Source organism: Cynoglossus semilaevis, chromosome 6, assembly GCF_000523025.1.
Source record: "Cynoglossus semilaevis isolate Cse_v1.0 chromosome 6, Cse_v1.0, whole genome shotgun sequence".
In the NCBI taxonomy this organism is placed as follows: domain Eukaryota; kingdom Metazoa; phylum Chordata; class Actinopteri; order Pleuronectiformes; family Cynoglossidae; genus Cynoglossus; species Cynoglossus semilaevis.
In genome coordinates, this window is record NC_024312.1 from 9,294,752 (window position 1) to 9,321,512 (window position 26,761).

At 38.1% G+C, this 26,761-nt stretch overlaps 2 protein-coding genes across 4 annotated transcripts in view; one reads left to right on the plus strand and one right to left on the minus strand.

The window, feature by feature from the left end:
• cracr2aa (calcium release activated channel regulator 2Aa) lies at positions 1 to 23,364 on the plus strand. 3 transcript variants are annotated; one of them, XM_025056228.1, is made up of 20 exons: positions 1 to 656; positions 2,427 to 2,739; positions 2,911 to 3,298; positions 5,385 to 5,496; positions 5,594 to 5,783; positions 6,291 to 6,437; positions 6,622 to 6,712; positions 6,808 to 6,903; positions 7,630 to 7,817; positions 8,030 to 8,101; positions 9,082 to 9,127; positions 9,219 to 9,289; positions 9,370 to 9,673; positions 9,783 to 9,915; positions 10,405 to 10,486; positions 10,868 to 10,982; positions 11,120 to 11,221; positions 11,484 to 11,560; positions 12,035 to 12,138; positions 23,228 to 23,364. In XM_025056228.1, exons 3-19 carry the CDS (start codon positions 3,083 to 3,085, stop codon positions 12,120 to 12,122), a joined length of 2,130 nt encoding a protein of 709 aa, XP_024911996.1. In that variant the 5' UTR covers positions 1 to 656; positions 2,427 to 2,739; positions 2,911 to 3,082; the 3' UTR covers positions 12,123 to 12,138; positions 23,228 to 23,364. The 3 variants fall into 3 exon arrangements, with proteins under 3 accessions (XP_024911996.1, XP_008310075.1, XP_024911997.1); XM_008311853.3 differs by lacking the exon at positions 23,228 to 23,364 and having other exon boundaries at positions 2 to 656; positions 12,035 to 12,680; XM_025056229.1 differs by lacking the exon at positions 23,228 to 23,364 and having other exon boundaries at positions 2 to 656; positions 2,427 to 2,715; positions 12,035 to 12,680.
• Positions 13,603 to 26,761, minus strand: part of LOC103380051 (protein arginine N-methyltransferase 8-B) — an 18,457-nt gene continuing 5,298 nt past the window's right edge. Inside the window, exons 3-10 of the mRNA XM_008311848.3 lie at positions 26,566 to 26,721; positions 24,081 to 24,144; positions 23,253 to 23,395; positions 22,328 to 22,415; positions 19,823 to 19,938; positions 16,669 to 16,819; positions 14,603 to 14,724; positions 13,603 to 14,478 (exon numbers count right to left, since the gene is read on the minus strand). Coding sequence (XP_008310070.1) covers positions 14,395 to 14,478; positions 14,603 to 14,724; positions 16,669 to 16,819; positions 19,823 to 19,938; positions 22,328 to 22,415; positions 23,253 to 23,395; positions 24,081 to 24,144; positions 26,566 to 26,721 — 924 coding nt within the window. The 3' untranslated portion in view covers positions 13,603 to 14,394. The remainder of the gene's footprint in view (positions 14,479 to 14,602; positions 14,725 to 16,668; positions 16,820 to 19,822; positions 19,939 to 22,327; positions 22,416 to 23,252; positions 23,396 to 24,080; positions 24,145 to 26,565; positions 26,722 to 26,761) is intronic.

A 26,761-nucleotide genomic window follows, 5' to 3' on the forward strand; every position in this document is an offset into this window, starting at 1 on the left:
AATAAAGACAAAATATGGAAGGAAGAAAAACAAAAGAGGAAGAAAACATAAAAAAGTGCAACAAAGATAAACACAAATAGGTTTAATTAGAAATTGATTGCATTTCATTATGAAAAACAGAAAATCAACACATTGTTCCAAACCTATTTTTTATCCTTTGAGTTTACAATAACATTATATATGAATGTAAAATGGTTTTCAAGTGAATTGACCGAGGTAATATTTTAATATTAAGACTTTCTCTGAAATGTATTGATTATCACCTTTATTCATTCATTCATCCGAGGAAAAATAACAATTAGTGTCTAGAACATCCTCGTTGCCTCTCTCATTGCTGCCTTTTATAATATATTTAAGTGTTTACATCTGGAGTATAATTTTATTTTGATTGAGAACAGAGCACTTGAGGGGCAAAAACAAGACAGAACACTTGACCAACTGCCTTGTTAGCCCCTGTTAGCCCCTGTAGCCCCTGTAGCCATTGGTTACCGAGGATGAAGTCCCTCCTCCGCCGGGCTGTGCTCCGTCAGCGTTCGGTCAAATTCCTCCGGACTTCCACTCTTATCACTGGACTCTGTAAAGTGTCAGCTCATGAAGTTCCACCTAAGAGTCTGTCAGAGGAGGTCGTACAGCTGAATTTGACGTCTGAGTCCGCGGTACGTACCTAACTTTGTCACTATTTTAGCTGCAGGGACTTGTTAGTGCTGGTTGTTAGTTTGCTGCTGTGCTTGTTAGCTGTTCTCTGTTGGCTGTTTTGAGGAAGTTCTCTGTTATCAAAAACTGTTGAAACGTCTTGAAATGCTCTATCTGCAACAGGATGTTTCACAACAGTAGATGTCGAGTATGAAACCGTCGTTTTAATGCAAACGTCCTTTGATTATTTTACTGACATTGCCTTTAGCTGCATGTCACTGATGACTGTCTCGTACGTGACCACTCTGCAGGAAGTTTGGTTAACCGTAATTTTTTCCGTGACATGTAAAACAAATTGCACAGTCATTACAAAAGTAAAAACAAACAATAATAAAACCTGTTGCATTCCAGTTTGGTTAATGTTTTTACGTTTAAAAACATTAACCAAACTGGAATGCAACAGTTTGCACAAAGAAAATGTCAACAGGTTTTGATCGACTATCCAGATCTTTTTTCTTTCACAAAAAAAGAAGAAACATAGAAGAACAAATTAAGAAAAAAAAGAGAAAGAAAGCACCAAAATAATGCTCTGATTGAAACAGCTTGTTTGTTTGTTTTTACTTTTGATGTAAGTTCTGAGACAAAGTATTTAATGTAAAGAGTGACTATTGCGGATTCACTGAGTGCGAGACTAAAGTGACTATGCGGATTCACTGAGTGCGAGACTAAAGTTATGATGAGATAATTTTACTGTAGGTGGTTTTGCTAGTCTGTCTGGGATACCAAAAAAATAAGACTGATGGTTGAACTACACAGGTTACAGAGGGGATAAATAAAGTGAGGAGCAAGGCAAACCTGTGTTTGTTATGACATGGAAAGTTCATTGGTTTGCAGTACAGTCAGTTACTTCTTCAAATATGTTCAAATTCATATTCAACAACAAGTACTATTTTCCACACTGTAGTTACAGACAAAAAGTACTTTAAAAACAGATTGTAAGTTTTACATCATGTGACAGGTGTGGTTTGTGGACAGAATGCTTTACCATTTAGTTATCTGTTTGGATGACATCTGTTTTTTCTTTTTTTTTTAATGATGTCCCTGTGACTTAATCTACAGTCGCTGGCCACCTGTCTTAACATCTGATACCAAGTTAGAACAGAGAAGCCATAAAACTTTGTTTGGGTTTCGTCCAGTGGAACTGTCTGTGAAGATTAGATGGTATTTAGCGAGACAAAAACTTGATCTCTGGCCAAAATAAAGCAGAAAAAGGGACCGAACCAGAGTTTCTCACTGAGGTTTGACCTTCATAAAAAGTAATATTTTAATATTTGTTGGGGGCCTCTAAAAAAGGGGGTCGAGACATTGGTCAAGATAATAATAAAAAAAGGTTTATTTTTCTAATGTTTGCCAGACAGTCACTAGTATTAGGTATAAGCCAGAATTAAAATGTGGCAACACTAGGATTTAAAAGTTATTTTTCTCAAGATTAACTATCCAAAACAAGGTCTAAAAATTGTCAAAAGTCAACCACAAAAATTCCAAAAAAGATAATGAATAAATAGTCAGTTATTACTTAGATCAGCAAAATAGCAAAATATCCAGATATGACAAGAATTAGCCAAGAATTATCTTAAGTAGGTCTCACCTGAAATATAAATAGGTTTTCTAAATTCTACTGCACTGAAAATGAATGAAAATTATTTAAAATGTAAATGAATTAATTCAACTTTAAAGACATCTCTGACTTTTAACCTGACCAAACTCGTATAAACTTTCCCTGTCCCACACAGGTTTCATCAACAGTCTGAGCTCATGCATGATGCACCGCAGCCAATGACAAGCAGTCTTCCAGACCAGTGGACAGGGGAACTTCAACCTTCTTTAAACCCATCACTAGACCTTTATGAGTCAATAATTCCACGCAAGCGGGACCACTCTCAAATACCACAACCTAACCTTAAATTTGATGTTGGTCTTTGCTTGTCAGCTAACATTAGACTCTGTTAGGTTCATTAACTGTGAATCTTGAGATAAGAAGCCAGTGTAGAAGAGGAGGCTCGGTGTTCTGCGGTTGATTTGGTTTCAATTGTACCAGTATCTTTGGTGAGTTTTTAATTGTAATCTGTTAAATGAGACTCATTACAGGATCATTTTTGCTCCCTATTTTGAATTTTTTGCCAGACATACTTTGAGTAAACTATCATATAATATAGATAAATTACATGTAATATAATCTGAAAATTACGTGTCTCTCTCCAACGTGTCACTGACTAGTTAAGGAGGAGGGTTGCTAAGAGAGGACGGACTGTGGCAGTGGCCAGAGCCTCTGATCTACAGCAGCCCGAGACTCTACTTTTGTGGGATGTCTTTTCTCCACACCTCTGCCTCTGTGTGGCTCATGTGAAGGACCAGGGACCAGTCTTGTATTGACAATCGCTCAGAGACCATGGCAGCTTTTACTGCTCCTCATGCTACACCACCAGCCCACACTACCGCCGGCGCCGTGGTCCAGACTACACAGCAGAGGCAAGAGGACGGCAATAAAGAGGGGAAACGTGAGCAGGGGGACATGAGACAGAACACTATCCAGGAAAAAACCCACGAGTTCTTCCAGATGTGCGACATCAAGGACAAGGGCTACATCACCCGACAGGACATGCAGGTGAGGCTGCTGAGCCAAAGATTCTAGCTGTAGATCAGTTAAGGTTCTAGAAGAATCTTTGATAATAATTATTGATTTAACTTCAGTAAAGATTGTATTAGAGAGAATTCTATGTAAATTAGTAGGTGTCAGAGTTAATGTAATAAGTCATGGGAACAATCTTTAGCCCAGTGTGAACATTACATCCACATTTTCTAATATTTATCAGCTATCCCCTTGTCTGTCCAGTCCACTGTCCTCTCCTGGACTCATTAATAATTCTGAACAGAACAGGAGTAGGACAGGAGCTCCATTTACATCATGAAAGAGCCATTCATAGGTTTTTGTCCCGTTTCTCCTCCACTCACAATATTGTACATTTGCATCTGTGCTTCAGATATTCATCATCACAATGGCCGAGGCTTTGATAACGCTGTGAAGAGAGCCGGAGCATAAACACATAGAGGGGAGTCTTTGATTAGGTGTCCATGATAATCAGTTGCTAATTAGATGGTGAGTGGGGACAGAGCTGCACTTGAGAGCTCTTACTGAAGAACAGAGTGTGTTTAAAAGTAGGAATCCACTCTGAGCTTGTTACACAACCAAAGCCCAAACACAAAAGTGATCTTTGCCGACCTGATTATGAAATTTACGCATTTTTTTTAAATAAAAAAAAAATCTGAATTCCTACTGATATTTTGTATATCCAAAAAGCAACTAAATTACACAAGCTGCAGAAAGAAACTTTTGGAATCAGTGATGTTTTATGAAACCAACCAGTTGAAACCAAGATGTATCTCTTCACATGTGCTGCCCACATTTTGGAGACAACAAATTTATTTAATGTTGTTTGAAATATATTATGAAGTAATGCTCAAAGAGCAGGAGAAAAAGTTTCCATATTCAAGATGTCACACAATTTAGTACCAAACACAAAAAGTGCTCAAGTAGAAGACAAAAGATTTTTTAAATGTGACAAAGTGTATGAATATCTGAATTTCTGCATACAGGTTAAATACCAAGATCAAGATTGTACATTTGTAAAATTAGAATACAGTAAATGCTGCAATTTCCTCATTATCAAATACTCTACAGTAGGGGTGTCAAAGTCAAACGATCTGTCTGTCAATGACATTTCATTAGGCACCAGTTATCAAGGTTCAAAAAAACCTTTTTTTTTTGTTTATTCTTTGATCAATGCTCTCTAATATTAATTGTCCAAAAGAGTACAAATAATGGATGAAATGACACAGACCAGCTTTACTTTTCTGCTGCTTGTCAGTGTATGTTCGGCCAAGATAACAAATTTTTATAAGAGCAGCTGATTCTCTGGAACACTGGTATTATTCTTGCCCTTCTCTTTGCTTTGATTGTGATGGGTGGTATCAGTCAACATTCACAGCAGTGTAAACAGTGGGAAAAAAAACAAGCTGCCTGTTGAGGTTGGCCTCTGTTGGCTTCTCTGTAAAGAAAGGAGGGTCACACATTGACTCACCCAAACCCTTACGTAACCAGTGTTTGTCAGTGGCCCAGCCCAGTAGTCATTCATTTAAGACTAGACTTACTCTGTAGTTCTCAGCCTTAAGACCTTTACTGGACACCTGAAGACTGTGTTAAATACACCTGTACCTGTAGATCAGGAGTGTCAAAGTCAAATAAGTAAATACTGTATATTATTTTTTACAGTTTTGCTGTTCTTAACTCTATAAAACCTGATTTATTAACCCCCCAGAAAATTGTATTTTTTTTAAATAGGATGTTTAATCAACATAAAAATCATTTCAGTTTTTCTCTATGACTCCTGTGTAGCAAATATAAAACAAATGGTTTGGTTTGATTAAATAATCAACTAAAGCAAAAAAAAAACAAAACAAAAAAAACTACTATTATTGACAACAACGCGGGGGCCAGATCTGAGGGCTTTACGCGCCAAATGTGGTACCTGGGCCAGGGGTTTGAAACTGCTGCTATATATAGTATCATTAACTACATGGCTAAATGACATTTTCTGTCTAATTCAATTAAATTCATGCCTTCGTAATTGTCATGAGATGGTGGTTACACTCGTCATGCCAACAGCAGCTGTGTTTTGTGTCTTCTTAAACAGAGGCTGAATGGTGAGCTGCCTCTCAGTCCAGAGGAACTGGAGAGGGTTTTTGATACTCTTGATTCAGACGCCAATGGATACCTTACCTTTGAAGAGTTCTCCTTAGGATTTAGTATGTTTTCAACCCATTTCTGCACAAAGTAATTAATGATAACTCTTGTACAAAATAGTGTAGCGTGATGTACAATGTTTTTTTTTTTTCTTGTTAGGTTCATTTGTATCCGGGCAGACGTTTCCTGCAGTGTCCGATATGGGAGACATTACAGCTGTTAAAAACCCACCAGAGGTTCTGTATCAGACCCACTGGCAGGAAAGTCTGGACAGAGAAGATGCTGATGAAGACCAGAAGCATTTCTGCATGCTCATGGAGCGCCTCGGAGCCATCAGTGTGTTTGAAGAGTGAGTTATGTGTGTGTGTGTGTTTGTGTCTAGGTCTCAGTGTGTCCTATCTTTACCCTAAGTCAACATTTCCTTTAAAGCCTCCACTGTATTTTAAGCCTGAGACTTGAATCAGCTGTACAAACCCACCAACAGATAGAAGTTTCCAAGGTGAAATAAACGTTCTTGAGCACTCCCTCTGCTGGCCATTTTCTTCTTTTCCAGCAGTCTTGTATGTAATCATCCTTATTCCATATTAATATTCACAAATTTTTGAGTCAGTTCTATTAATTAACCATTTTTCATATCGGGGTAAAAATGAAAAAACTTACTGAAAAAAAAAGTTACTGACTGAAGCAGCCCAATATCTTCAACATGTTTTCTTTTTCTTTTCTGTTTTCTTCTTCTTCTAAAAGTGGAAAAATGTCTCTTTTGACTTTAAATTATGAATGACAGATGCCAGTTCTAGTAGAATGAGTTAACGTATTGCAGAGGATTACTGACGCTGTTTAACTCGATCTTATTCAGTCCAGCAGAAGTGCACAGCTTGTGGACCCAGCTGCGACGGGATGAACCACATCTTTTATCCAACTTTGAGGACTTCTTAGCCAGAGTTACATTTCAAATTAAAGCGGTCAACCAGGAGAAGTGGGAGATGGAGACTGTACTTCAAAGGTGAAGTTGGAGTAACATTTGGTTTCTGTTCATTCCATTAGGTTTTTAGCAATTTTTTTTTTTACTAAATATCTACTTTTGCAATTTGAATCAATGTTACTGTGAAGTTCCACAGGCAAAAAACATGAAAAGCACATTAATGCTAATGAACTCAAAGTATTTGCTTATGTGTCATTTTCCATAGAAAAGCACTAACACATGACAGTGAGATCCAGCGTCTGTATGAAGAAATGGAGCAACAGATAAAGAATGAAAAAGACAAAATAGCTTTACAGGTAACTACTCAGTTATTAATATTGCTTTGCTGTCTGTTCCTCAAAATTATCAAGTCTTTGCTTCCTGTTTTTTTTTTTTTCTTATTGCCCCAAAGGACTATAAGCGATTCCTGTCCCAGAGTCAAGACCTAGAGCTTCAGCTGTGCAGCAAAGAGAAGGAGCTGGAACAACTCTTCCAGAAACAGAGAATGGTCAGTGAAAGGTGTCAGGAAGTGGACGCTTAAAGAGAGATGTTGGTGTTGTCAGGTTTTCTTTTTTGTTGAAAATATTATCTTGTGTACTTTTCCAGTCACCAAAACAGACAGTTTTACATTTGAAGCCACAGTTTCTTCAATAAGCATTATAACATTTAATCTTAGTCCTAGTCTTAGTGTTAATATTGTATGATTGATGCTTTAGTTAAAGTAATGGTTAGCTGTAAAGATAATTTTAGCGATTATTTCTTTTAGCAAACATTACTTCAAATCAAATCACTATCAAATCTCAAATTACTATCATATTCTGTGTAATTCTGTGATGATTTTTTCCAAACAAGATTAAAAACAACCCACATTTATGTTTTAATAATAAAAAAATTTTCGCCACGGACACCTGGAAACATTTGCAGCTTTTACTTTAAATTTCCACTCAATTCAAATTCAAACTGTAATTGTATATAGTTGAACAAATGAAAATAACTCAAAATTGAACTTGCTTGCTTGGGCCTCCCGCCACATTTCTATGACCAATAAGGTATCTGCCCCCCACTTTGGGAACCATAGCTGTAAGTTAAATGTTAACTGAAAACATCTATAAAGTTTAGAATGCTGGAGTTCATTTACTGCTTCCATGCTAATTTGGTTCCACTAAAGTTTTAGTTGCATGCAGACAGTAAACATAGTCAGTTGGTGAAAGAAGATGTAAATGTGCTCCTCCAGCTGGAGCGTCAGTGTCACGACCTCCGCAGCGAGCAACATGTAACAAAGGTGGAGAATGTGAAACTGAAGCAGACGAACGATGAGCTGACGATGGAACTGGAGCAAAGCAGCCAAGATCTGATCCTAGCCCAGGAGCAACTGAGTCTGCTGCAGGAACAGTCCACACAACTGCATGAAGAGAAGGAGAGGTCAGTTACACAGCAGCCTGCGGTATGTGCTACTGTAGTAGTGCCTTTAACTTTGAATAGTGACAATCAATCACAAAGTTGACACAGAAAATTCATAGAAAATCCTACTTTGTCATTTTTGTGTATAACCAACATTTGAAACTCGTAGCCTAGTCACAGAACAAAAGTGCTTAAAAGTAAGTACATGCAGTAAGATGTCTTTTTAAACACAGGGAAATATACAGACTGACTGAAGGACTGCAGCGGGAAAGAGCAAGCCTCCTCAAACAACTGGACCTCTTGAGGTATTCTTTATGTAGTGTGTTAAATATGCTGTCACTGTGGTTGGTTATATTATATAATTTACAGATGTCATATAATATCAGGGTTTAGACAAAAGGCTTTCAGCACAACAATATTAAAGCCTACCATTCAGAAGGTTAGGGGTTTCAGCTAGTCACCAATCCCAGGGTGGGTTTTGCAGGACGGGATAGAGCAAAACTTCTTTTTCTTTCGACTTTATCCCTTTTTTTTCAGGGGTTGCCACAGCGAATCATTGATTTCCATCTCTCCCTGTTCTCTGTATCTTCTACTCTGACTCCAACTATCTGCATGTCCTCTCTCACTGCATCCATATATCTCCTCTTTGGCCTTCCTCTCTTTCTCCTACCTGGTAGCTAAATCTCTAACATTCTTCTACCAATGTATCCACTGTCCCTCCTCTGCACATGTCCAAACCATCTCAATCCGGCTTCTCTAGCTTTTTCTCCAAACCTTCCTGTCTGTGTTGTCCCTCTAATGACCTCATTCCTGATCCTGTCCATCCTTGTCACTCCTACAGAGAATCTTAGCATCTTTAACTCTGCCACCTCCACCTCCAGCTCCGCCTCCTGTCTTCTGCCTATTGCTACCATCTCTAAACCATACATCATGGCTGGTATTCTTCACCTCTCTTCCACAGTCTCCTCTGCTCTGAACAGTTGATCCTAAGTACCTGAACTCCTGCACCTTCACCACCTCTGCTCCTTGTAACCTCACTATTTCACTGTTCTGCCTTTCGTTTACACACATGTACTATTTGATTGAGCAAAACAAATATTATAAATAAAAATGATAATAATATAAATATTACGATAAAAATAAAATCAGTCAACTATACCAAACAAACTGCAGGACAGAGTTTGTTGTGGACTTAGATTTGGGCTGATCTTCCTCGAATCAACTCTGCTAAACAGTACTTTCTATATATAAATACATTTATTTTAATCTTTCTTTTTGAATTCAGGGAAATGAACAAACATTTAAGAGATGAAAGAGACATGTGCTTCCAGGTAGGTCTGTTTTAATCTCCAGAGTATTTAACATCATTGTTCTGAAACTAATTTGCTTCACATTCAACATTGTTCCATAACAATTTTGCAGAATCCAAACGGTGTGAAGCAGAAGCCTTTCATAAATTTGGTGAAACAAATGAACTCAAGTGTCTTTACAAGGTAAAGGATCTCCGATTAGAATTTTAATTTTATATATATATAAATGATGGCATTATGCTGCATGTGCTTTGCATTATCAGTGTGGACAAGGAGGATGAGCAGATCACCAGCTCTGGTATGCACAACGGGTCGTGTCAGCTGTCCTGCCCTTCAGAGAGGAAGACACACCTCCGGAGGATCATCTCCATCGAGGAGGACCACCTCCCACACTTACTCTACGGTCAATGCCAAGTCCAAACGCCTCTACAGGAGTGCAGTGAAGGAGAGGAGACCTCCAGATATGAGGACACCGTAGACTTGGTGATGAGTGACATTGACTCCTCTGCACAAGGGAACATGGAGGAAGGAGAAACTCAGTCTGTTGTCAAAGAGACCAGTGTAAAGGCAAGCACATGAAAAAATAGGACAATGTTAAAATAGGAGTCTGCTGCATCATGGCTTATTTTTAAGGGACTCCACATTCCCTACTCCCATCATTCCCTTTTCTTCTCAGGAGGAAATTGGTGTCTATCCTCCTGACCGACTCTTCAAAATTATTCTGGTCGGCAACTCAAGTGTGGGAAAGACTTCCCTCCTTCAACGGTTTTGTGATGACTGCTTCCACTCCGGCACTTCTGCCACCGTAGGTGAGTACTTTATATTCATAAACTGACAGAAAATGACAGAGTTGTCTGTCGCAGCAAGCGAAGCTGACTGGGAAGATGGGAAACACTTTGCTGGATTAGGAAGTAACTAAGTCTATAGCAGAGTAAGGCTGCTTCACACTTGAGTTACAATGGCAGTAAACATTTGCTGAACAGTCTCGGTCCAGTTCTTTTAGTGACACCTGTTGAGATTTTTTTTAAATACCAAAATCGACATGTTTTGATATCATAAAATGAATCAAAGATGTGTGACTGTTCTGGAGACTTCCTCATCTTTGCACAAACTCTTCTCTTGATGGGTTGTGTGTAAAGAACCATAAAAACACACATTATTGTGGTTTACTTTAATTTCCTTTTCCTGTATAAAATGTGTATCTTTCAACATATTATGATCTTTTAAAATATAAATAATGTGCTTGCCATATTAAATACATTACATATTTTTCTCTTCCAATATTTTCTTGTGTGCAGGTATAGACTACAGCGTAAGAACGATACCAGTGGACAACAGCCTGGTGGCACTACAGATGTGGGACACAGCGGGACAGGAAAGGTGAGGAGAAGAAAAAGTCTGTCATTGAATCTAATGTTTTTGACATTTACTTTTTGTCTGATTTTTGTGAAGAGTCATTGTATTTCTGATGAGTCATTGTATTTCTGATCTTAATGTTTGGTTACACTTTATCTTTCAACTGCTGAATCACAACACATTTTCAGTACTGATAGACCTCTATATTTTTTTCTAGCCTAATTGATTGATTGATATATATGTGTACATATTTGTATGTATTTATGCACATGTATATGTATATATTTATATGTATTTATACATATGTGTGTGTATATTAAAGTTAGTCTTGCATTTAGATGCAAGGATCTGTGATGAAGCAATGACAAGTGATTTTTTTTAACCTGCCTTTTCCTCTTTCTGCAGATATCGTAGCATCACTAAACAATTCTTTCGTAAAGCTGACGCTGTGGTTGTAATGTATGACATCACATCTGAGCAGAGTTTCTCAGCTGTTAGACAGTGGCTGACCAGTGTAAAGGTACATTACCCATCAGAAGTCCATCGAAAAGAAATTATAATTGACTGTGAATATGGTTTTCTGCTGATACTTTAAAAAACAGAGATAAGCCAATGTCCTAGTTGTGCTGTCTGATGAATATTTGCTTTTTGTCGCAGGAGAGTGCAGGTGAGGATATTCCCATCATGCTGGTGGGAAACAAAACAGACAAGGAAACTGAGAGAGAAGTTCAGAAATCAGTTGGTGAACGACTGGCCAAGGTCTGGTGTCAGTTTTGTTTAATATTGTCGTAAGGTTTTTACACTGATCTCCTCATGTGTTGTGTACTGCTGTGTACTATGTCATTTTCTATTTACTATGACATTTACTATTTATTACATTGATAATAATATTACATATATATTATAAAACATACATTTTATATAATATTAATTAATATTAATATTAATTAATAGTAATAATTACTATTTATTAAATTGTTTATTTTCTATTTATTGTCTCTTTTTTTTTTAACTCTTTTAGAATTGGCAGTTGGCCTTCTTTGAGTGCAGTGCACGCTCTGGCCACAATGTGGTCAAATCCATGGTACATTTAGCCAGGTGAGCTTATGTCTCTATACTCCATTCACAATTCTGGCTCATTGTCAAACAGTGAGTTAATAAAACGTAATATTACATGGGCCTGCAAAATGTAATATGTTAATTACAGTTACAGTACGTACATTAATAAGTGGATTAATTCACATTATAATTCTATTCTGTTAAATAGTAACAAATAAAACCAGATGTCAAACACTGATTTACCTACTGTTATGTATTCTGTTCCAGCAGGATACAGAAAAGTATTTTATTAATCATGATTATTTGTGATTAGATATGGTCATAATTAGGAAAAACATCTAATATTTCACTATAAAGTGCAAAAACTTGCTTTTCTATAAATTGGTGGTGATGTTGTGTCATCCTCTGGAAAATATGAATACCTTATTTTGCATCAGTCATTTCTTCTTTAAAAAAAATTATATTATAGCAGTGTACTGATTATTCCTATATATATATCATTACTTTCCCCAGAATTCTCAAGGAGCAAGAGGATCGAGAGAAGGAAAAGACAGTGGATCTGCTTAGCAACCCCTCAGAGAAAAAGAAGTCCTGCTGCTAACACTGACACAGTGGAGGTGACAAAGACACACACAGTGTTTTTACATGACCACAAGTGTCTTTATGTTGACACAGTCTGTTCTCCGGTCTTGTTCCAAAGTAAGTGAAAACCACAACAACAACATACTGTACACACCGTCGTGTGTCTGGGCACTTTAACTTAGACCTGCGTTTATATAAAAGACTGTTGGCGGTTTATTGTTAAAGTAAAGTTTTTAAATCTCTTTTGCTGTTCATTTAAATGTGCAGTAAGTGATTTGAAAATAAGTGCCACTGATCTTCACCAGCCAGACCAAGGAGAGGCGACTGCGCAAAAGTATTTGTTCAAAATTCACTTAATTCTAATTGAGTAAGGAGAGTAAAAGTAAAGTAAATTTCAGTCATACATAATAGATGTATATGTGTCTGTATGTGCAGTACATATAGGTATATGTAAAACACATATATGTATGGTGGCGCTTTGGCCCAGAGGCAATGTCTCTGTCATTGGTGTGGAACCCCAGGGTTCACCTCCTGGGCAAGTTCGAATCCCGGTTAGGGCGGTTGGTACCTTCCAGTGGACTCACCACCCGCAGGAAGGTTTGGTACGGTGCAATGTGATTTGGGTGGCGACTGCTGCCCCCGCGACCCGGTAACGGATAAGTGTAAATATGCTAATATATGTACATATATATATATATATATATACATGTATGTGTATAAATATATGCCTGTGTTTATACATGTGTATATATATACAGTATATACATATATTTATATGTGTATGTACATATGGTTAAATATTTAAACATTTTTATGCCACTGTAACCACTATTGTTTCACTAGAGGAAATTAAGGATTATATTGTGTTTATATGTAAGCATTTGTTAATGGATTATATTAATAGAACCTGGTGTTATTTGCATATAATCAGTGTGGAGTACCAACAGTGTCAATGGGCGTCGTTTTTATATCATTTCATTAATTTGTTTCAGGTTTTTTTTGCGGTGAACCAATAGAACACAACTCATATGAAGTAACAGTCCAGTTTATTAGAGTTTCAATACAGATTATTTGTTTAGGCAGCGTTCTGTAGGAGATCCACTATGGTGATACAGTTTTCTCATTATGTTGGATTTCCTGCCTTATATAACTAAGGTCTTAACAGTTTAACAACTTGGCTGACATGATCCTTATACTACATGGTTACATGTAAAGTACATAGGATCAAATACACCCTTGGTTTGTTTCAGTACTTGGTTTGTTTGCAGCATTAAAGACAGGCTTTGTCGATTGTTCTGCTTGCAGACCTTTAAGATAGCCTTAAAGCCTGACTATTTCCATTAGCTTAACAACTAAATCTAATATAAGCCTTGGCACATTTTTATTTTTTAATTATCACAGGGATTTTGTCTGTAATTTTAATGGCCATAACCTTAGGGCTTTTTACCATAATCAGAGCCTGTAAAATGTTTTCAGGTTCAAAAGTATTCATAATATGCTCTGAGGCATAGATATATAGGTCAGTTATGCTATAGTAAATAAATTAGGTAAATTATTAGAACTGAAATAAATGAGAACTATGAAGCCTTAAAAAAAATTAAATTATTTATCGTTAAAATAACTACCATTAGGCATCAGTTCAAGGCAACATAAAACTTTAAACTGACAACACAGGCCATACAGTGTCTGGACACTTTGGGATTCAACTGCTAAAAACACAAACTAATTTTAAAACAAACGCACACACTTCTGTCAGATAGAAAGTTGTTGTACAGGTTTGTCCTTGGCAGAGGTTTCAAAGATAGTTACTAAATTGACACTATAAAAAAAGACGAATGGTCCTGACACTCTCCGCAGTGTGAATATTCTAAGAACTATGCATATAATTTTTTTTAATCCTACTGTCAAACATGATGTGGACAATAAGTCAAACTGATACATGAACCTTTCTGTGCTGTGTCATTTAAGAAAACAAATACTGAACAGAAAAACAGAGGTACATCACTTCACCTGACATCACAGGTTCACCAAGTATCACCGACATTCATGGAGAACAGGGAAAAACTATCGACCTCACGTCGTTACTGTTACATTCAGAAGAGTGTCAGTCACTGCTGTGCTCTCTCTATGTTGCACTGGTGACATTGATGTCTCCAGCACTCAGCACGAGTTCATCCTCATCGTTGCTGTCCGTTTTAAATCGTACGCTATGTCTACGAGCCCACTGTGGTTTCTGTCTCCCTCTGGTGTTCAAGGGTCATAAATGATGGGCCGATGCGCCTGCGTGAAAGTTAACGCATCTTGTAGTCGTGAAATATGGCTGCCTCACACAGCTGCCCTTTAAAATCCAACTCAAAGGCAAAGTCCAGGTCTCGCTGCAAGATAGAAAAGGTTTTTTTTTTTTAAATAACAACGTTTCAAGGGAATTGGTCATTTCTTCATCTTATGATTCTCCAGGACTCTTGTGACATATACACAGAATGTTTGTGTGATACTTACTATGTTTTTGTCATTAGGTTTCATAGAAATGCTTCCAGTAATCTCTTCTCCTCTTCGCACAGTCAGGTAGTCCTCAAGGTAGAACACCGTCTGTTTCCAGTGGGTGTACGGAGCATCAGGAGCTGCAGTAGGACACACACACACACACAGAGAGAAATGTGTGCATTAACTTTTAATATTTTTTCACCTTAGCCTGTCGATGTAGAAGCTTAAGCCTATTTGACCTTCAAATGAGGTAAATTCCAATAAAATATATTTAAATAGATTCATTAAATTGAAATTGAATTAAATTTAAAATAAAAATTAAAAACATTATATAAATAAAAACAGTTCAATATAAGGCCATAATGGCTAAAATTTACTATATATATATACACACACACATATATATATATACATATATGGAAATAGTAGTATATATTTATACATGTTTAAATATATACATATAAGCATATCTGCATATATATTTATATATGTATATATGTACAAGAATATTTATGTTTCAATGTCAAAACAAGAGTACATTTTAAAATACAGCCTGCTTTAACAGACAATAAAGACATGCAGTACAAATGGAGCAAAATCACATATCTGTACTCGAACTGAACATAGAGGGGTGGGTACATTTTTGGTGTGAGGAGCAGGTGTCTGCTTTTAGCTTGAGAAGACGGCACCTACATGTTTGACCTCCTACCCGCTGTTGCTGCCTGCGTGCGGTGCTCCAAAAGAACCTTAAATGAATCCTCCTGTTCTGCGTCCCAGCGATGGCTTGGCTGAATTTGAAAGGTCAGACCTGCTTAAATCGAACTGCCGCAGTTCGTCCAGGGACAAATCAGTGGGCCCACTTTTCCAGTTGAAGATTGCGTCACTTCACGAATGTGATCTTCAACTTTTCCACTTGAAGATTGCGTCACTTCACGAATGTGCACAGCTCAATAAAAAGACCAGTGAGTCTTGTGTAATATGTAAGATGGAATGGCATTTGCTGTGACCAGCTTGTGCTGCAGTCCCCCACTGAGTCTGTGTGTGAATGTGTGTGTCTGATGTAACTGTGTGTCAAGACTGTATTGATTTATGTGTTGCATCTGTTTCTAAAACCTGTTGCATTGTTCTGACTTTTTCCAACCAAAAAGTTTCCTTATTCTATCCTTTATCAGGTGATGAACATGGAAGTGTACAAGTTCTGTGAGCGTGATGATAATCGATTTTCTTTTGCACTTCATCTTTGTTCTGACGTCTAAAAACCACGTGGCACTGCTGCAGCTGTGTGCAGGCTGCTGGCTGGCTTTGGTTTGGAGTTGGGGAGAAGTAGTAGAACAGTAGAACTAGCTTAGCAGCTAATCCTTATCTAATAGCTGTTAAGGCTATAAGATATTGTGAGGCTAACACTGCTTTGACATCATTTGCAGCAAAACTGTTGTGTTTGGTTTTTGAGTTTCTGGTTATGTATAGAAGCTTCTACGGAAGCTTGAACCAGTGTAAAGCTGCTCCTTTTACTGAAGGATTTTCTGTGTTTCTCCCATGTGGATGTGAGATTGTCTCTTTATCAACTATGATGGACTGACAAACTTAATCTGCAATGCCAGTGATTCTGTTTGAATTGTCCTCAGCTGTGTCCCTGTCTCAGTCCAAGGTTAATCTCTCGTAGTCACTGCTTATAGTATGAGTTGGGCTGTTGTACCTGTACAGTAGGTTTTGAACAGTGTTTGTAGCAGTACCAGTATTTCATATTTGAGAGTCATTGCCTACTTTCCCTTTGGTAAGCCTGCTTTAACTAACTGACGTTTAGGGCTTCTCCATACCACTAGAGGTCAGTCTCACACTGACTCAAAGCATCAAGCGACGCCTCCAATTTTGGAAGATTACTCATCCAAACTTGAACTGCATCTAATTCAGAGTAAGTTGTGCTCAGATCTTACTGAGCTGTAGTACACTGTGATAATATACCATATGCAGAGACAAAGGTTTTGATCCTTCAGTCTGTTAACAGTATTTCTCTATTGTTAAAAAAAATACAGCCCTGAGCAAATATTCTGATCGACCCTGGATTCTTTGTTCCGTCTTACCAGTGGAAAATCCCGTCTTCTTGTGACACTTGGTGAACTCTATGTGGAAGTAGGTGACCAGTGCATGGACGTAGTCATTCCTCTGTATCTGCAGGCAAAATGTTGAGCTGAAGGACAAGTCCTCCACTTTGACAGTGTAGATGTCCACCTCCTGGAAAAAAAGAAGACACACGAGATTTTACTGCATTCTCCTGAACCCATAACTCAATGGTTCTCAAACTAGGGGTTGTGTACCATTGTAGGTACTAAAGCTCCCTCTGGTGTTATGCAGACGAATCTGATTACAATAGGTGATTGATTTAGTTGTTAAAATACAACTGTTAAATGATTTAATAAGTGTGTAGCTTCAGACTTTGTTACCAGTTGTGTCACTTCCAAGTCATGTCAAATCACTTGATGTGACACCTCAGTTTCAATGGACTGCCCAGTTTTAAAATGAGAATGAAAATGATCCTCATGAAAGAGGGGAAATGGATGAATATATATTTAGTCAATCTTATACTGAGTTTATATTTGACTGCACAGGGATGTACAGGAGTCTTGTTCCATTACAGTGGGTTTTTTTTTTACAAATTGCTAAATAATTTGCACACAAACTAGTTGGTGAACGAATAGAATAGAATAGAATAGCCTTTATTGTCCTTGTACAGTGTACAATGAGATTTGAGCGCTACTCACTTGGTGCAAAAAAAAAGAGTAGAAGAAAACAATATATCAAACATATAACAAACATATCTTTGGTGTGATTAGTTATTGCACATAGTTGTTTCTTTATTGCACAGTGATCAATATGATCAGTAAAGTGTGAAATTGTGTGGACTATTTTAACTGGATTTGTTACTATTGTTCACTGCTGAGATAGCTTTCGGGAAGAAGCTATCTCTGAGGTACTTTGACTGTGTTTTCTGGACAAATACGTCATCACACAGGATTGTGATTGGATAATGACTGTGGCTAAGTGTAAGTCAGACTCTCCAGATAATTTTATGTCATAGCTTATGATGGCACAACTGTGTTGGCGTAGGTGAGTGACACAGGTACAGAATGTTCTGACTTACAGCTAAAATAGAGTCACATCACACTGTAGGATTGGTACCTTGAGTGGGTCGAGGACCCCGTGTACATACACTCCTCCATTCAAACTTCCATACAGTATGACTTTGGCTGATGAGTAGTCTGATCCCATTAGCATCTGAATACTGTGTATATCTGAACAATACAGACATGTGCTGCTGCAGGTTAACATTGGTCGTAATGACCAAATGTGTTCTTTGGAACTCCCTGTATCAGTTAGGGCTGTGGCCACACTGCACTGGACTGGACTGGACTGTACCGTACTGTATGCAACTGTGCTGTACTTACTGCATTGCAGTTGGGTGAAACACCTTTGATATGCAAAAAGCCAAAATGTCAGCACTAATCTCTATCAGGCTTTTGCCAGGGTTTTATTTAGCAGTGAATTTGAGGCCAAGAGCTGTGAAGGTCAGCTGTAAAAGTGACTGACGTTCATTCATGGAGTTTCCTACTGTTAGGTTACAGTATTTGCTCTGAAATGTTAACCATGAGACTTACATGTTCAACTTAATTTGTGGCAGCAGGGGAGACGACTGTGATACATATTAACACAGGCTACGTACTGTATGCTGTAAGTAAATACAGTACATGTGCAGTACCATCACCTGTTTTGGTGACATTTCACTGTGAAAAAAATAAAATATATATATATAATATATATTAAATAATGCATAAAAACAAGACAGTAATATCTAGTATAGTATAGACTTATTTTACAATGTAATTTCTGAAATACGTATAGACTCCCCAAAGCCACAGTTAAAAGTAAGACAAGTAGAATTTACTGTACTCTGAAGACGGAATCATATCCAAACATCATCCTGCAGGATGTGTAAATTCATCTGTGTATTTTCAGCAGGTTTTTTAATTTTATTTTGTAAGGATCCTCACTGACCACTGATGCCCAGTGTTTCAAGCAGCAGTTTTAATAACACCAGGTCCTGTGAGTACCATTCCACAGCTATGCAGCTTTAATGAGGTCAGTCATTAATCCATCTGAAGACAATAGCAGCGGTTAGCGGTGGGAAATTGTAGTAATGTTTTCTTTACAAACGATCGTTTGATTTCCATTCAAACTTCAGGACCGTTGTCTACTGCAGATCAACAGTAATGTAATACCTGCATTTCAACTGATTAAAAAAAAAGACAACAATGGATGGCAGCATTGAGGCTGACTTCAAAATATCACTGTGGGGAAGTTTCACTCCAGCAGAGAGGTGAGACGGGAGGGAAGCGGTGTAATCAACGCCAACAATAAGAAGGTCACTGTGACAGGGAGCACAATCAGGGCGACGAGACGAGCTGCCATTGACATGCATGGCACAGCAGCTGTGATCAGTCTAATCTACAAAATGAGAAGATCAGACAGGGCAACGGCCACACATCAAGGTCGAAGTCTGCCAGCCGTAGACTGCCACAAAATATGTTGGTTTTTTTTTTTTTTTTTCATTTTTTATCATTCAGCAACTGCACTGATGTCGATTCAGTCTATTAGTGACTGCTCATGCAGTGACTGCTAACTGGATCGCTGGTATTTCACATTTTAAGTAATATGCAACATGAACAACATGACAATTAAGTTGTCATGTTAACCTTATTGTCAGAGTGGATTTTCAAACTCACAGCTACAACTTTGTACAACTGTTAAGCCACACACATGTAGGGAAGACGTTACCAAATTAACTAAGAACTTACATTAAAAATGTATTTTTAAGAATATTTTAGTGCCATTAGAAAAACAGTGCCATCTACAAGTTACTCTGGAGTAAATGTCGCACCATCCAAAAAAATGCATAATAGAAACAAAAAACATTTTATATAAGTCACTCCAGAGTATAAGTTGCACAAGCCAGCTTGAGTGCCCTCTAGCGGCTGACAATGTGGAAATAAATGTGAAATATGTATGTTTACGTACATATATATACATATATATATATATGTATGTATGTATGCAGCGACACGGCTCTACTCAGTCCTCATACAGCGTCAATGACATGTACTAGTTTCAGCATAACAGCAACTATGACTGGGTTAACAGAGCAACATTACCATTTGAAACAGAACTGAGCTCAACACTAACCTTCACCAAGCAGGAGTTGGTCACCACCTGTTTAGGGTCGACTACGTCCACCAGTGGTTCTTTCATTGCCACATTACGGATGCAAGTCATGTCGAAGCCATACACATTCTCCCACCCTGTAGAGTCAAAATGTAGATTTTCCAGATGTGAAAAAGACAGTTGAAGTTTGACATCGGATGATGTTAAACAACACGGCCGTCACATTTGTTTATAATATTTGACACACAGTATTGTGTTGCATACCTTTAAAAGGCAGTGAAACGACAGGACACTAACACTAATGACTGTGGCCAGGCCTTTTAGTTCGTCTAAAGGCTATTTCTAACTCAGTCTGAAGGTCATCTGAAGCCATCAGCCTTGAGAGAAAGAAGTTTGTGGTCAGTGTGAGCACTTTCCCCACTCAAGTTAGTCTGGCCTTGTACTTCTGAAACACGGACAGAATAAATTGAAGTCCCCAGGCAACAGGAGAAAGCATGTGACGCATGTGATGCTGCAGTTTGACTTTCTCCATAAATGAGCTGCTGCTCTGTGGTCACGTAATTTCCCAGATGCATTGCAGCGAGTGAGTGAATGAGCGGTGGGCTATTGTTCAGATGTAATCTAGGTTCTACACTGGCTTAACATCCTGTTTGGCACGGCTTGTTCGCTTTTGTCCAGCAGCAAATAATGAACCAAAAAGCTCTGGGCACATTAACAGAACAGTGGAGGAGAGATGAGGGGATTGTTACTGTATAATAGCAGTGATTGTATTTGCAGTGCTGAATTTATGAATGTTCCTGTGAGTACATTGAGAAACCAGGCTATTGTGATCTACCTACATTGAAAATGTTGAACATTTATATTTACTTATAACCTGGATGTGCTCTGTGCTATTAGGTATTACCAACCTCTGGTTTGCTGACCAATACCAATCATGTGGTCCCAGGCCACAGCAGGTTGCAGTGAAATGATTTAGAATTCACTTTATATATAAAAAGAAATTCAGTCATTTCCATTTACTTTCTGCATTTGAAGATGATCTGGCATCTTGTTAACACCAATACTAACAGAATAAAGTTTTTTTGTTTTTTGTTTTAATTTACCAAAAATTAAAGATCCGTTAAAAACAGATGGATGATCAGCTGATGAAATGCATGTTGCTCTATGGCACTATATGATTCAGTTCTTACACTATATAGCCACTACTACACAGTATATAATTATATTTACTGTTTACTTTTACTTTTAATTGCTCATGATCTACCAGCTCTCCCTTTGTGATCTACTGGTAGATCCAAGTCTATTTATTGATCACCCCTGGTCGAAGGTAACATTTTAATCAGTGGTTGGCCACGTTAATCACTCCTCATACTAGCCCAGAGCTCAAGTAGCTATGTTCATTCTACAAGCTTGACATTTTCTACTGCAGTAGTATTTAACCTTTTTCACGCATGACAAATATCTTGTCAGCCAAGTACCCTTTAAATAGCACAAGGCAATTTCGGTTTGAAAAAAAAGGGCATAAAACCCAGCACTTCGTCATCAGTGGCAGATTGACTGAAGTTAAATAAACCAAACCCTGAGCCAATGAGCCGTCAGTGGGTTACAGTGGGTTACAATTATAGACGTCAATCCAAATCAAACATGTTCTTCTCAACACTGCTGTAATTTCGTCAGCTCTGGTTTCCTTCTCTTGGACTCTCGCCTCGCTGTGTTTACAGTTTTGTTACAGCCATGGTTAAGCCATGACACTATTGTTTGTCGCGGTGGTGGTGATTGACAGGTGATGACTTGCGGCAATGCCAGGTTGGGCTGAGCCACCGAGCTCTGGGAAAACCTACTAAACAAAGCAAGTGGTTCATGAACTTCCTTTATTTCAGAGAGAAATGAATGAAATATTCTTAAAAATGATTTTGAATTCATGTTAATTCTAAAAATATGGACATAAAAAAATCTCATATGCCCCCAGGGGTGACCCACTGAGGGACAAAGATGTTATGCACGGTAATTGATTTTCTGCAGCCTTTCCCACCTTTATTAACTTATGCGCATACGTTAAAGTTAAGGCCCGTGGCCCGAATCTGGCTCACCACATCATTTCATGTGGCCCACTAGTGTTTAGCATTGTGGAAGTATTAAATAAAACTGTATTGTATATAATCCATACTATATTTTACTTATATATATACTATATATACTTTACTATATTTATTATTTAAATCTGTCTGCATGTATATCATTGATAGGGTGGCTTTTTTTATTTAGGAATAAGAATGTTGCAGTCTGTTCAATTCTTTTTCCTTTTTTTTTTTTTTCCTTTTTGGTCCGTTGAGAGTGTTCTCAGCACTAGATCTGAAAATCTGTTTGGCCTCCAGTGTAGACGTGTTTAAATCCAGTTGAGTTTGACAGCCGTGAACTAAAGCCTCCCATATTTCCTTCAAATCTGAAATGAAAACACTATGTATCCAAACAACACTTTCCACTAACACAACACTCACACACTGTGCTGTACACACACACACTCACAGTGTATTTTGAAGTCCTTGTACTGCCTGTCTTCAATGGCCACCACGTACAGGGAGGCGCGGTCAGGAAACATTAATCCACCAGGTTTCTGTTTGATGAATGAGGTAAAGAGAAAAAAACATCAGCACTGAGTCCTGCCCACAGTAATAATGGTGTCCACTGATGACAGTTCATTTGTCAAGTGGCAGTGGTAACAATTATTTAGCTGCAGCAGTGATTAAGAAGCCGTTACATCTGCACGCAGAACGACTCAGAGCGGGAGAGGTGATCATGACTGACTGACTACATTGTAGTTCTACTTTATTTTCTTGGTTATGAATTGGTTTTAAAGGTAAATACACGTGTTTATTTAAGGCTAGAAGACGCCTTGGTCTCTGATGAAACTAAGACTCAGTCAGTGGTGAAGTTTAGGAGAAATATTAAAGAAATAATTGATTGAAATAATTATGGCAAGAAGTAAGAAGAATTAAGGAATAGTTATGGTTTAGAAATGAACCGTGTTTACTATGTTTTCTACCTAATGTAGCAATTAAGTAGCAATTCTTTGTAATTGAAAATCAATAATTAATTATGTTATTTTCTCCTAAAAGGTTTTTATTTAAGTATTCTACTTTTTTTTTTCATTATGGCCAGTTATAAACAATGAAACTCGATGTAACTTGTTTTCTTATGATTGTTGCTGCCAATGGTGAAATATTGGGTAAATTTAAATAACTCTCATTTAACTGGGGGCAAAACTCTCTACAGTTACATGATCTTATCATTTACATGATTCCTATTTTAGATATTGTGTGTGTTTCATATAGACCATAGATCCTTAATAAATGACGTTGTTATTTTGCCGTTATGAAAATATACAGTTCTTCTTGTATTCATGCTTTGGTTTGGTTTCTGGTACAGCTATTGTCCTGATTGTACATCATACCAGCCATTTGTCCCTGGCAAAGATGACAGTGTTGAGCATGGACTCGTAGAAGAGGCAGTAACCCATCCACTCAGATATGATGATGTCCACCTTCTCCACAGGCAGCTCCACCTCCTCCACTTTACCTTTGAAGATGGTGATCACTGGAACACACAACAGTAAAGGAGTTTTCAGCACTTAGATTAGAATACTCCTGACACAGTATGGAACAGAATTACATAATCTTAAAAAAAAAAAAAAATCAAATTCCATATCTGTGCACGAGCTGAACATTTATTGGTTCTGTGTCAAGGATGTAGTGAGGGTGTATATTTCTGTAGGCTACAGAGAACATTTGGATGAGTACTTGAAGTAATGGCTGGTTTTGCTGTTTGACTCTGTATGAATGAATATCTGTGAGACAATAACCCAATTCTTGGTATTTCTGGAATTCCGCACTTTATCAACGTAACCCCTGAATGTAGGTCTCCTCCATGAAAACACAATTCCAACTTTGTGAATGAGAGTTTGGTGGAGACACAGACAACTACAGTAATCTGAGACAGCTCTCCTGCAGATGCTGGATCTCCATGGCAGCACATTGTGGCAGGTTGTCGGTTAGAAACCGGTTGACACCAGCATGTGAAGCAAAGTTATGTTGAAGATTTGGGCTTAGGTATCAGATCAGAAGGGTTTGGTTTGTCAGAACAGACTTATTACTCATTCTGGAATTTTTAATTCCACCTGTGGAGCTTGTGTTTGTTCTCTAACCTCCAGTTGTCTCACTCTGCCAGTGGTCTGTGCAGCGCTGAGACTGAACAGATAAAGAAAAACTGCAGTAACTCTTACCACTGTCGAGGTGGTTGGACTTGATGATCCTCTCGGAGTACTCCGATATACTGGAACATTCAATCTGCCAATATCAAATAAAGTAAAATAAGGAACTGATCACACGAAGGACATTGATTACATTCTAATGTATTAATAAATGCTAAAAGGACTGATGTGCCTCAGATACTGTATGAGAAATCCTTAACCTCTAGAGATGTGGTACCAGGTGAATTTACTCAGCTTATCATAAGAATAAAGAAAAACTAAAGTGTCATTTTATGTCCTTAATCTAACCACCGAATCAGCTTCAGCAGCTAAAAAAAGAGAAGCGAAGGATAAAGAGTGTCTAACAGTGGGGTGGATCATTTGTCTGACATTTTCATTACAGCAGGTGGGTTTTAATCACTCTACAGTTCTGAATGTGTCTGCCTTAGGGCACCAAGTACCAGAAGAGTTCTCTGCACTAATGAAGGCCTGTGTCGGAGCACTGAAGTCGAACCTAATACCACAGCATGTTATCAGTAAAGTTGAAACACATTATCTCACTTACTGCAGAAGCTCACTTTACTCAGCCATTTATTCCAAGTATTACCGAAAAGCAAAGTTACTGTACTTGAGTGGTTCCCAAAGTTGGGAGTGTGGCCCCTCATATGGCACATTGAGCTTTTTCAGCTCAGCAGCAGCAAGGTTTTTAAACACATGTAATTGTTTTCTACTGCCATCTGGTGGATGAGTATTTTATTGTTCTGCCTGTCACTGTTGCATAGATGAGCAAAGACAAATTATTTGCAATCATTTTCAACTGGTTTTCAGACCATGGGACATTTGATGACCCATGGCACAGAGGTTGGGAATCACAATTGTCCTTGCCAAGGTTGACTGAACACACCTTGAGAGTTCTTTAACAGAACCTGTTGGTCGCTCTATACTTTATTCATCTTTTGTCCTTACGAGTCATTACATAGAAAGCATCCGTCATTGTCCACAACAAAGATTTAATGGGGACACAACAGAAGATGAGGCATCTGTTAACAACAGTCGTTGTCAGCTTCAGATACTTTGCGTGAATGGAGTTTTAGTGGAGTGCACACACACACACACACACACGCTGTTCCACCTTCAGGAGACAACCATCTGCTCCAAACCAATCAGAGGGCTCCTGTATGAACTCTGAATAATAAAGAGTGAATCCCTTGTAAATACAAAAATCTCATTTCTGTCTTTGAATTCCTTTAAGATTTATGGCAGTGCAGTGTGACATGAACTTCGTAGACTTTCTTTTTTTTTTTTATATATTCTAGGACTATTCTTTTCCCGCTGGCTGTGCTGTCTCCCTGAAGCAGCCCTGTGGTTGTTTCCTATTAGTACAGAATGTATATGTAGGCTGCAGATAGCACAGTGCTGGTGTATCTGCCCATTAAGAGCCAGGATCAGGCATCAGCTCTGTGAATAAACAGGAGCTGCCAGTGTTGAGGCACCGTGTGTACTTTAACACATGTAGTCTGTGTTACTGTGTTGTCATAGTGACAACATGCAAAAAAAAAAATCAAAATCTCCTGCTCCTGTGTGTGAGAACAGACTGAAATTAACCTTGTGTTTAATAGTCAAGCACCAGTGATCATCCTCAGGTCTCCTCACACCCTCACACATTTCACCCCTCACTGGTGTCAGGAACAGTCACAGCCGGTGTTCTCATTTCTCTGGGCTTTCACTTTCTCTTCTTTAGCATTTCATACCCAGATGTCAGTTAAATTTAGTTATTTATTTTAGACTGTCCTTCCTAACAGTGTTTGTCTTGATTTAAAGACAAGTCTCAGTATGTATATTCTGCTGAGAACACAGGTTACCACAGCTTCTCAGGTTAAAGGATTAGTTTGGGCTCCTGTCAAAACTTGTCGAAGCGATGATAGAACTTTAGTTTATCTTTTTGAGACATTTCTAGCCTCCCATTTTGCCCGTAGCCCACATTTATCTACTAATTAAATAAATTGAATTCCACTCGTAAAAAACTGAAATATCTAATGTCCTCAGGTTCCCGATAATTAGAAAGCACATTTTAATTTAAATGTGACCTGGTGTCAAACCCTCCTCTGTCCCAACATTCCTGGAGTTCACTGGAGGCTCCACTTTCATAATTGTTATTTTAACCATTTACCATTAAAATTTGTCAGAAAGGTTTAACTGCACTGTTTCCTTAGAACACATATTCTTTAGTATTGTCCTTAGAACAAGTAACTTTAAAGTTCTCAGTTAAGTACTGCCCCCTAAAGTGATGTGGACGCTACTACACAAAAGCTGAACCAGCTGAGATACTTCTTCTTCAGAACACAAGCCAAACACTCTCATCATCTGCTCGTCACACAGGTCATTTCTAAGGGTTTATTTGAAAAGGTGACGTACGCACAGACAAAGTACACAGTACATGTACAAGATCATGGTGCGATCAGCTCTTCACAGTACTATAACTCGGTGTAATAACAATCCAATAACACACAGGTCTTACCCCGTACACGTGCTTTGCCCCTGCCTTGGCTGCGAACATAGAGAGGATGCCGGTCCCACTCCCGATGTCCAGCACTATCTTGTCCTTGAAGACGTGCTTGTTGTGATACATGGAGTTCCTGTAGGTCAGCGTCCTGACTTCGTCCTTCAGCATTTCCTTATAGAGTACAAAGGACATCAGAAATGAGTTGGCAGAG